General features: G+C 53.0%; 1 protein-coding gene across 1 annotated transcript in view; it reads left to right on the top strand.

The window, feature by feature from the left end:
• The window catches only part of GAREM1 (GRB2 associated regulator of MAPK1 subtype 1), a 127,354-nt gene that overhangs the window by 111,834 nt on the left and 4,109 nt on the right, over positions 1–11,411 (top strand). The window contains exons 5-6 of the mRNA XM_006766396.2: positions 4–99; positions 10,976–11,139. Of these exons, the coding sequence (XP_006766459.1) occupies positions 4–99; positions 10,976–11,139 (260 nt within the window). The remainder of the gene's footprint in view (positions 1–3; positions 100–10,975; positions 11,140–11,411) is intronic.

Genomic DNA, 11,411 nt, shown 5'->3' with positions numbered 1-11,411 from the left:
AAGTGCGCACCCGCCCCTCTGCCCGGGCCGCTGGGAGCAGCCGTGCCGCCTGCCGAGATCGCCCTACCTCCACCTCCAGTGCCTCCCAAGTCCGAAGCCGTAAGTCGCACATGGTGGCGGGTGTTGTTGTTTTTTATAATTTAATAATTTAATTTGTCCAGAAGACATAGCAACTCTAAATCACTTTCCACCTAAGAGCAAACCAAAAAATATGCAAAGTAAAAGGAATTACAAAAGGAAATTGACCAAGTTAAATTAAGGGAATTGTATGTACTTGGATGCTGAAAATTTTAAAACATCATTCATTATGCCTGGGCCGGTGTGGCTCAACGGTTGAGCATCAATCTATGAACCAGGAGGTCACAGTTTGATTCCCGGTCTGGGCACAGGCCCGGGTTGTGGGCTCGATCCCCAGTGTGGGGCGTGCAGGAGGCAGCCGATCAATGATTCTCTTTCATCATTGATGTTTCTCTCTCTCTCTCTCCCTCTCCCTTCTCTGAAATCAATAAGAATATATTTTTTAAAAATAGGAGAGATTTAAACATGACTTTTGCTGCTGTGCAGAGAACATCACAGGGAGGAGCGAGCAGAGGCCGGGAGCCTAGGAGGCGATGACAGTCCCAGCGGGATGAGGGAGGTGCCCTGAGCTCCGCGGCTGGTCGCAGAGGGTGGCGGGGAGGAATGAGCTGCTTGAGAGCAGGGGGTAGAGGTGGACAGTACTTACTGATAAATTGGGTGTGGGCAGTGAAGGGAAGAGAGAAAGCCAGGCAAACGCCTCGATTTTTATTTAGGCTGAGCCACGGAGTGGGGGTTAGTGCCGTTCACAGTGACAGGGAAGCCTGAAGGAGGAGGAAGTAGATTTATCTATGAGGGAGGAGGGATCAAGTGACATGAGCATAATCTGCATCTCTTTCCTACATCCCCCGAGTGCCCTAGAGATCAAAGTGTAGTGGGTGTACTGATGTACACACACACACACATACACACACACACACCCCACACACACACCCCACAAACACCCACACCCACACACACACACAGACACTCCCACACACATTAGCTTTGGCTTTTCTTTTCAACCCCCTCAATTTAAGCAACATTAATTTTTGTTTAAAGGCCCATCCTTGCTCAATATATTTTACCACTCTTGATCTGTCTCCTTCCAGCCAGACACACACACACATCACACACACCACACACACACACATCACACACACACCCCCACACACACACCACACACACATCACACACACACACATCACACTCACACACACCCCACACACATACATCCCCACACACACATCCCCACACACACACACACCACACACACACATCCACACACACCACAACAGAACCAGGGGCCAGGGTGATTCTCTTAAACCCTTAACACAACTGTCAGTGCTGGAGGGGCTTCCATCAGATTCGAATATGAGAGGTCAGTTAGGAGAGGAGCCAGGGCCTCTGTATCGCCACGGCCTTCGGTGGACAGGCACTCGGAGCCTGTGCCACTCACTGTTGATTGCTGGGTTTCATTGTGCCTGAAGGGAGCAAGCACTAGAGGCACTGGGTGTGATTCTGTTCATTCACTGGACAGCACCTATTGCAGTGGCTTTTCCTGTCTCCAGCAGGACCCTTAAAGGAAAGAACTCATATCCATCACAGTCAATAGACAAAATAAAAACCCGTCTGACTGAAGCCCTGGCGTGCTCTCCGCCCCACCAGGTGGTCAGCACGCTTGTCCGGAACCCTGGAGCTGTGCAGAACCCCGCGTCAAAACCATGCAGTTACCTAGGGGGTGAGATGCTAGAAATATGACCATCAGTAAGACCTGGGCTCTGAATTCTAGCACCTTTCCGTTCGTAGGGCAGGTAACAGATGAAAAGAGGTGACTAGCATACAAGTTAAAATGTGATGGTCGGTGGAAAAGAACTATGTCCATAGATGATGTGTGTGGGGATTCAGGGGAGAAAGAAAGCTCTGATTGGGCGATGAATGAAAGAAGGCTTTGTGACATTGTCAATGAACTGACAGAATGTATATGAACTTGGGAAGCAGAGAGACGAGAAGGAAGGACATCTCGGAATAGCATGAGCGAAGGTGTGGAAGCTGGGACGGGCGCGGAGAAACAGGAAGTCGTGATGGGCTGGTAGAAAAGGGGGCTGAGGAGGGTGCATGAGGCAATGGTGGCCCAGGGGCTGGAGCCAGGTATGGGCACCAGGACACCAGACAGCGCCTGTGCCAGCTGCCATGCTCGGCTGCCCATGCAGAGTCCTCGCTGCTGCAGTTTCCTGAGCGAGGCCCAGTTCTGGCTCTTGGCCCCAGGACCTAAGAACCCCCCAGGAACCGCAGGCCTAGGCTTTGTCCTGCTCCTTGACCTTCAGGCACCAGCTCGACGGCCCCTATACCCAGTGGAGGTCCCGGGATGTTTGGGGGAAGTCTTGGCAGGGTTAGAGTCCTTGGTCCTTTTATTCATGACAGAGGATGCACCCCAAAAGACAGGCAGGAAGTCAAAGGACACTCCCCCTGGCCAGTGCTCCAGGCGACTTTAGTCTCACCTCAGCCATATAGTTAATGTTTCCTGAAGCTTGGAGCCCTGACAGGAGCGGTTCCTGTCGAACTTTGGCCCTGCCTGGCACATAGTGGGAACTCCTGTTTGTTGAGTCATTGATTGACTCCTGCGTGGTGGTCACACCCAGTCAGTTATGTAACCGAGTCTAAAGGGAGGAAACTGTGTTTGGCCTGTGGCACATAAGATGAGTTAGAACATAAATATGGAGGCTCTCTCTTGACCCTGGTACCAAGAGAAAAATGTTAAATGTGAAACGAAAAGCAGATCTTACAGGAAAGAGAAAAGGGTGGCATCCGGTCTACGCGTGATTTCTCGTGACGCAGGAGAACCTTCTCAGAGCGTGTCCCGTGTTTATAGAACGCTGTGACCGCAACGATTTTTTGTAAACACCTGAAATCATTTGATTTGCTTTAAAAAAAATTACATTTTTGAAATGAAGTGGTGCTTTTTACAGGCTCTGTGACCGTGAAACGGGTTTCCCCTCTTTAGCGCGTGTGTGGGATCCAGGGGACGCGGTGACAGTCAGATGTGGCTTCAGCTGGGGGTTGTCGGGAGGGAACTTGAATGTGGCAGAAATCCCAGTGCTCCCGTAGAACTAACTAGAAGTCCTCTGCATCGCGCCAGGGGAGTGCGTCCTGGGGGAGAGACCAGCCCGTATCCCCCAGCTCTTCCACCTGATGACTAGGGAAGGTGCTCAGCTTTCCAGGGACACAGTGTCTGGGACGGTGCTCACTGCGCCCAGTCTTTAGGAACAGAAGGTGCTGGGGCCAGGACCAGCAGAGAAAGCGTCTTTCACGGGAAGGGCAGCAGGGCTGGTGGTGGGTGGTGAGCTCTGTGTTGCCGTGGCCCGGGACCCAGGCCATCAGAGGTGCCTGGCCCTTTGCAGTGTGTCCGTCCGTTCATTCTGTCCTGATTCTGTCCTGCACACCCTGCTTCGGGGGCGCAGTTGTGCTCTCTGCCCAGCAGTGTTGGTGGGCTTTGTTCCTGTCTGTACCCGTGAGGAGAACTCTGTCCCCCCCGCCCAGCCATCATGCTGCATCTCTGTCACCCGGCTAGGTGGTCAGCGCTTTCCCACCCACACTCTGGGGCAGCGGTTCTCCACCTGTGGGTTGCGACTCCTTTGGCGGTCGAACGGCCCTTTCACAGGGGTCGCCTAAGACCATCCTGCATATCAGAGATTTACATGACGATTCATAACAGTAGCAACATTACAGTTATGAAGTAGCAACAAAAATAATTTTATGGTTGGGTCACAACATGAGGAGCTGTATTTAAAGGGCCAGAAGGCTGAGAACCCCTGCTCTAGAGAGAGAACTAGGTGTGGGACCAACAAGATCCCAGAAATGTGTTGACTCTGTCCTTTCCTCTCTAAGGGTTCCAGCCTCTCCAGAGAGTCAGGGAGGCTGAGGGGGACAAGGGTGGGAACAGGCACACCTGCCTCCACAGCCTGCCCCACCCCCCCCGAGGCCCGGGCACCCAGGCCGGGGCCAGTGTCCCCACGCTCCAGAAGTGCGTGGGATGGTCTCATTTCCCTGGGTCTCTGGGAGATTGCAAAAACCTGAGTTTAAAAATAACAAAACATTCTTTGCATCTGACTGTAAAAACGTCTGCCTGATAAGCTGGGTGTTACGTGATGGTTCCCTGGCTATGGGGCAGATGCGGAGCCGTGATAGACCCACAAGGGAGCCCCAGACACGCGGGGCAGCATGTGGGCCCCGCAGCACGGGGCGCGTCCCTGGGGGAGGGGACTAGGGACAGAGTGGCCGTGGAGGAGCCACCTGTGGCGCTAAGGCTGCAGCCGCAGGTCCGACACTGGCAGGTCCAGGCAAACCCATAGGGATTAAGGCTGAGGAGTGGCCTTGACTCACTCTTCCGCGAGATGGCACAGCCCTGCAGGATCAGGTGACTCCCTGAGGCTTAAAAAGAAATGCTATCATATGAGCATGACCCCTGGACACAGACAATAGGGGGTGAGGGCATGTGCTGCGGGTAGGAGTGGCCAGGGAGAGGCCCGTGGGGGGGAAAGGAGACACATTTAATACTTTAAACAATAAAGAATTTAAATTTTTTTAAAAAATCTGACATTTCTGTCAAGAGGGTACAAATTATGTGAAAATCTTGATTAAAATAATCATTAATGCCCTGATCGGTTTGGCTCAGTGGATAGAGCATCTGCCTGAGGACTCAAGGGTCCCGGGTTCGATTCCGGTCAGGGGCATGTACCTTGGTTGCAGGCACATCCCCAGTAGGGGGTGTGCAAGAGGCAGCTGAATCGATGTTTCTCTCTCATCGCTGTTTCTAGCTCTCTGTCCCTCTCCCTTCCTCTCTGTAAAAAATCAATAAAATATATTTTAAAAAAATAATAATCATTAGTGATTTTGCTGAAAAGAAAGCAAAAAATATGGGATAAATATATAATAATGTAAAAAAATAAATGCTATAAAAATATGTGGGGGGGGGGTAAGTTGATTTCAGAGAGGAAGGGAGAGAGAGAGAGAGAAACATCACTGGGGATCGAGCCCTCAGCCCAGGCATGTGCCCTTGACCGGAATCGAACCATGACCTCCTGGTTCATGGGTTGATGTTCAACTACTGAGCCACACCGGCCAGGCTAAAAGTAGGTTTCCTTATGAACTGGGGAAAGTGGCTATGAGAATTGATTCTACTCTGAATTTTTATTTATTTTGTCCTTGGACTTTTCCCCTCTGTCAAATATTAATATTAGATAAAGGCATTAAAGGACAGATTTTTATTAAATAAGCCTGACATATTAATATCCAAGTTTTGGTACTAAAAATATGAATCTGGAAGTGATTATTTACTTTTCAAAATAATTGCTCTACCAAAGGACTCGCCCAGGAGTTCACTAATTAATGAGTCTCCCAAGGCCTCTGACATGTAATTAATTTTAATCGCAGCCCTTGAGGTGTACTCTGTAAGCAAGCCGTGTACCTAGGCCTCCACTTGGTCATTGAAATGAGCACTAAATTATTGTTGTGTTTTAGTAATTTTGAAACTAATTGCCTTCGGTTTCATGGAGGTAATTTGATTTTAAATGAAACCTCAGCCGGGATTTTTTTTTTTCCTCCCGTGTCCATGGAAAGTCGCAATGATGACACTGTTGATAAAGTTATTAGAATGTTCTATGGGATAGCTCTTGTTTCAGACCTGGACTCTCACATAGCATTTGCATAAAATCACATTAATAGGAGGGTCATACACCACTTAAACATATATATGTATCATGTGCTATTATACTCCTTGCTCAGAAAAAGTCCTTTTTACCCCCTGCCCCAGGGCACATTCCCTGCGCCCATGGGAGCACCCTCGGGCTTAAACAAGCCCCCCTTTCAGACCCACTTGCCCTTCTGCTCCCGGAGCGGCCTCCTGCACCCCCGCCTCCCTCCCCCGGGGCTTGGACAAGGAGGCTGGCTGAGACCCGGCCTGCGTGGGTCCCTGTCAGTGCAGAACGCTGGACAGGAAACCTCCGCATCTGAGAGTCAGGATCGACTGTAAACCCCTCCTGCCCTCGTGTCATCCATCACAGAGAGGCGCGTCCATTGCCATTTTGTCCTGATCAGACTTGAATTTCTGTTGGGCTGCAAAGGCCCTGGTGGATCCACAGCAGGGTTATGAACTCTTCGTATAAAAGCCTCTTTATAAATAAGATTTCTGACGGCTGTAACGATGTTGTTATCTGGGAGAGGGAGTGAGGGAGGAAAGGGAAGACGCGTGCAGAGGGCGGGCAGCGAAGGCAAAGTGACAAAGTTCGAGGAAGCGTGGTCACGAGACAGCGGTCCCGGTCGCCTCACTGGCAGGGGCCCGAGGTTGGCTTTTCAGAGCAGAAAACCCACAGGAAAGGGGAGTCCGTCCATCGTCTGTGTGTTTCCTGACTCGTCTTCACACAGAAACAAAATGACCCTTCGCTGCCTGAGCATCTGGAATCCCAGGAGTGGCTGCCCTCGCGTCTGAGATGTTCACTTCCCGCCTGTGGGCTCCTCAGCAGGTCTCCAGATTCGTGGCCTTTAATTTAACAGTGGAGCTACCACTGCCAGGAAATTTTCTTTTTTTTTAAATAATATGTTTTTTTAATTGATTCAGAGAAGAAAGGAGAGGAAGAGAGAGAGAAACATCAATGATGAGAGGGAATCATTGATCGGCCGCCTCCTGCACACCCCCTACTGGGAATTGAGCCCGCAACCCAGGCATGTGCCCTTGACTGGAATCGAACCCAGGACCCTTCCATCTGCAGGCCGACGCTGTATCAACTGAGCCAAACTGTCTAGGGCAGTGGTCAGCAAACTCATTAGTCAACAGAGCCAAATATCAACAGTACAACAATTGAAATTTCTTTTGAGAGCCAAATTTCTTAAACTTAAACTATATAGGTAGGTACATTGTTATTAACTTAATTAGGGTACTCCTAAGGCTTAGGAAGAGCCACACTCAAGGGCCAAAGAGCCACCTGTGGCTCTCGAGCCGCAGTTTGCCAACCACGGGTCTAGGGCAGAAATTTTTATTTTTATTTTTTTTCAGACAAAAAAAGACAGTTAAGCAAAAAACATGTCATAGTAAGTGTACCATTTACTCCTCTTAACCTTTGTCCTTGGTCCAGTTAGTGAAGGGGCGTGTGCGTGTCACTTCTTCCATCGGAGAAAATCAGGGAATTCCAAGAAACAAGGACTTTTCAGGAAACATCATCACACCACAAACCCCGTCCCCCTGTGCTGCCTCATGAGCATTGGGGGTGTGTTTGTTTATCCTCCTGTAATTCCTAGGAAGTGTCAGAGGAAATTCATGTCACAGGAGAAAGACGTCCAGTCACAGGTAACGTGTATGAAACACTCTACACGTCTGCATGTAACCCTGTCTCCGGTCACGCAGCAGTGAGCGTTGTCCTTTTAACAGGCCCCCGGGCATCATGCTTACCACGGGGCTGTGTGGCAAGACGGCCTTGTTTGCCATTGTCCACCAGTTACTGGTCCTTTGCCCTCTGCTCTTTGCCCTTTGCCCTCTCCCAGCTAAAGAGTTAGAGACGTGGGCGGCTCCCTGCGCCCTCGGCCTCCTGCTCACCTGTCCACACCTGGCACATTCTCCAAGTTTCTTCCAACTTTAAAAAATAAAAATAGTGCCCGGCCGGTGTGGCTGAGCATCGACCTCTGAGCCAGAAGGTCACAGCTCCATTCCGAGTCAGGGCACATGCCCGGGTTGCAGGCTCAATGTCCAGTAGGGGGCGTGCAGGAGGCAGCCGATCCATGATCCTCTCTCATCATTGCTGTTTCTATCCCTCCCTCCCTCTACTTTCCTCTCTAAAATCAATTAAGATATATTTTAAAATAAATAAACAAAATTTTAGAAAACATGCCTCCTTCGATCCTGCATCCTTTCTAATAACTGGCTCCCCCTTACTTCCAGCCAGTACTCCTGAGAACATGGTCTGGTCCCACCGGCCACCCTCACCTCCTGTTCTAGCTTTGACTCCCTGGGATGGGCTTCTGCCCCCCTCACTGGACTCGGGCTTCACCTGCTAAGATCCCCAGTAACCTGCTAACTAGTACGGAACGTCCAGACCCTTCCAGACTTCCCCACATCCTTCCACCTGTCCTCTGTCTTCCTCCTGCTGTCCACCTCGCCCCGGAAACCATCCAGCACGCCTCTGCTCTGAGAGGGGAAGATGGCCCACAGGCTGCCTCCCTCCCTGTCTCCCCCTCCCGCTCTGTGGCCAGCTGGCGATCTCAGTGTGATCGGAGTCCAGATCCTCCTGGCAGAGCGTCGCGCTCCAGCTCAGCAACTTCAACACGGAGCTCCCCGGTTTCTGCCAGCCCTGCCCTGCCCTGCACCTCCCATCTGCTGAGTGGCCCCAGCTCTGTCTCCTCACCTAGGCCCCCAGGCCAGAGCGCCGGGCGGGCTCTCATGCCTCCACGCCTTTGTCCCTGCGAATTCCTCCTTCCTGAGACTTTCTCAGTGGCATTTCCTAGGCCACCGGGTGGGGAAGGAGGTGGCAGGACCAGCTCCGAGGGACCTCGAGAGCCTGGGGTTGGGAGAGAGGGTGTCTCCGAGGTCAGATTCAGCGACCAGCGGCCTCGCTGGGCTCTACCCCTCGGTCAACTGGTTCAATTCAGAGGCGCCTGGTAACTGGCCCCTCCGCGAAGGATCACTGGCGTCCAGGCAGCGGTCTCCAATGAGAGGCCGTCCTCAATGACTAGTCCCAGAATGTGGGAGAGTCTGAATCAGACCCAGCACCAGCCGTGTCCCCCGCGTGCTGCTCCCTCTCACAGGATACTGAGGCATCACTGAGTGCATTTTAAAAATGGGGAAGTTAGTCAGGTTCCACGACCACTAATCCTATAAGCACAAGCTCAACCACGCGCCTCTGCGATGCAGGCCCACCTCCAGCCCCGATTCTGCAGCCGGTCCCCAGGCTGAGAGCAGCACAGTCCCACCCTGCAGTCCCTGCCACGGTGGGAGCAGTGACACAGCGTGCTGGTTACTCGTCTTGTAACCAGTGTGTGTTCCCACAAGCCAGGCAGGGGGTCGGGGACCCGGCCAGAGCTCGCCAACGCCCTGGTTGGTTCTTAGCTTCTCTCTCTCTCTCTCTCTCTCTCTCTCTCTCTCTCATTTTTTTTTTTTAATTTCAGAGAGGGAGAGACAGAAACAGCAACAATGAGAGAATCATCGATCGGCTGCCTCTTACACACCCCACACTGGGGATCAAGCCCGCAACCCGGCCCCATGCCCTGACCCGGAATCACACTGTGACCTCCTGGTTCGGAGGTCAAAGCCCAGCCACTGGGCCACGCTGGGCGGTTCTCAACGTCTTCAGAAGACCCCATAGTGGTGCCAGGTTCCGCGAGCCAGCCGAGCGCCCCCATCCTTTACCCAGACCTCCTCCTGCACCCTCCACTCCACCTTCCCAAGAGCGAAGGGGAGAGCCCGCGGGCAGAAGCAGGTCTGCTGCTCTGAGAACTTGGCTTTTGCCTAAAGAGCTGCTCCAGATGCAAAGCTGGAACCGGAGGGTCCCCATAAGCGGGGAGGGGGGCCTCCAGGTGCCAGCAGTGACACCCCTCCCGCCCCCTGCAGCCCCAGGAAGAAATCCAGTGGGTCGGGTGTTCTTTAAATCGCTTCCATTTCACTTAGAATTGAGGTTCGCCAGGTCCCTGGGGAGATGTGAATTTTCTTCCCCCCCCCCCGTTTTTTTTCCCCCCCCCCCCCCCGGTTTTCTCTGGCCGGTGAGTCAGGCCTGGGCCAGTTAGAGCCCGGTGCGCATGCGGTGGTGGGAGATGCGGTGTAGCGTGAACCCGTGTCACTGGGTCTTAAGCAAACTGAGAGGCAAAGCTAAGGGGAGCTGGCTGTTTCGTTGCCTTTGTCACCCCAGAGCTGCTGGGCAGGAGGGCATTGACAGCAAAGGGGAAGGAGCCGGTGGGGATGCGGCCTGAACGCAGGCGAGGGTGTGTTCGCCAAAGTCAGAATAGGCTCTATGTCCTTCAGGGTAGACCAGCAGAGTCAGGTATAAACTGCCCCCTGCTGGCAGACACAGAGAAGTTCATAAAAATGTCCACCTCTTTAAAAAGTCATATTCTGGCCTGGCTGGTGTGGCTCAGTGGGTGAGCATTGACCTATGAACCAGGAGGTCACAGTTGGATTCCCAGTCAGGGCACATGCCCGGGTTTCGGGCTTGGTCCCCAGTGTGGGGTGTGCAGGAGGCAGCCCACCCAGGATTCTCATCATTGATGTTTCTCTCTCTCCCTCTCCCTTCCTCTCTGAAATCACTAAAAATATGTGTTTTTTACAAACGTGCTCTCTTGGGGACTTGGAGAGCTGCCTTCATTATTCCTATGACAGCCTCGCTCCTGCAGTGTGGGCCTGGTCAGTCTCTCCGGAGAGCTTATGAGGAATGCAGACTCTCAGGCCCCTCCTGGGGTCCCGGAATGAGTCCACACGTCTGCAGGATCCCCGGGGGATTCATGATCCACGTGCACATTTACACATGAGAGCCCTGAGCATGACTTCAGAAGGAACTCTGACCCAGGGGACAGTGCGCTGTGCCCTCGGGTTCGGGTCAAATTCAAGTCACTTTGCTCAGTGAGTGAACACCACTGAAGGGCAAGGAGAGTTTGATCCCTGACCGCTTTATGCCCTGATTTTCTTACTCCTCTTGCTGCACATGTCCTCGCACATCACTCACCCTTTCACCTGCTGTGTCTCGATGGCCTGCGGTATTTCAGCAGCAGCGTCTGTCCCGGGGAGGATGGGAGGGGCAGGGGTTCTGCCTCTGGCATCCTCTGTGTCCCTCTCCCGTCCTGAGGCCCTGCTGGTACCATCTGCGTTTGCCAGGAGCGGTGGGCCGCGGGTGGAGCTGCCGGGCACTGCCCATCCGTCTAACCACGGTGTTCTTTCCCGTGCCAGGTCAGGGAAGAGTGCCGGCTCCTGAACGCCCCGCCGGTTCCGCCCCGAAGCGCCAAGCCTCTGTCCACCAGCCCCTCCGTCCCGCCTCGCGCAGCCAGGCCCCGGCCGCAGACTCGCTCTCCCAGCCCCACCCTGTCCTACTACTCGTCAGGGCTGCACGACATGTAAGTTCACGCCAGGGCCACTCTGGCAGGCTCTGCCCAGCCCGGGTCGGGGGTCCCCAGAGCCATGTGGAGGGAGCCCCCCCGCCGGCAGGTGGCGGAGAGGAGACATACTTGTTGGTCCTGAGCTAGGATGAGAGCCAGTGTCCCAGGAGGAAGGAGCCCGAGCCTGAGGAATTCAGGGATAAAGGCTGACTGGGTTCCCTTAGAACAGTGGTTCTCATCCTCAGGAAGACCCTGTGAGTTAATTGTTATGAATGTCTTCACCTCCTCCC

Source organism: Myotis davidii, unplaced genomic scaffold (genome assembly GCF_000327345.1).
Source record: "Myotis davidii unplaced genomic scaffold, ASM32734v1 scaffold520, whole genome shotgun sequence".
NCBI lineage: Eukaryota > Metazoa > Chordata > Mammalia > Chiroptera > Vespertilionidae > Myotis > Myotis davidii.
This window is presented reverse-complemented; position numbering and strand designations above follow the sequence as displayed.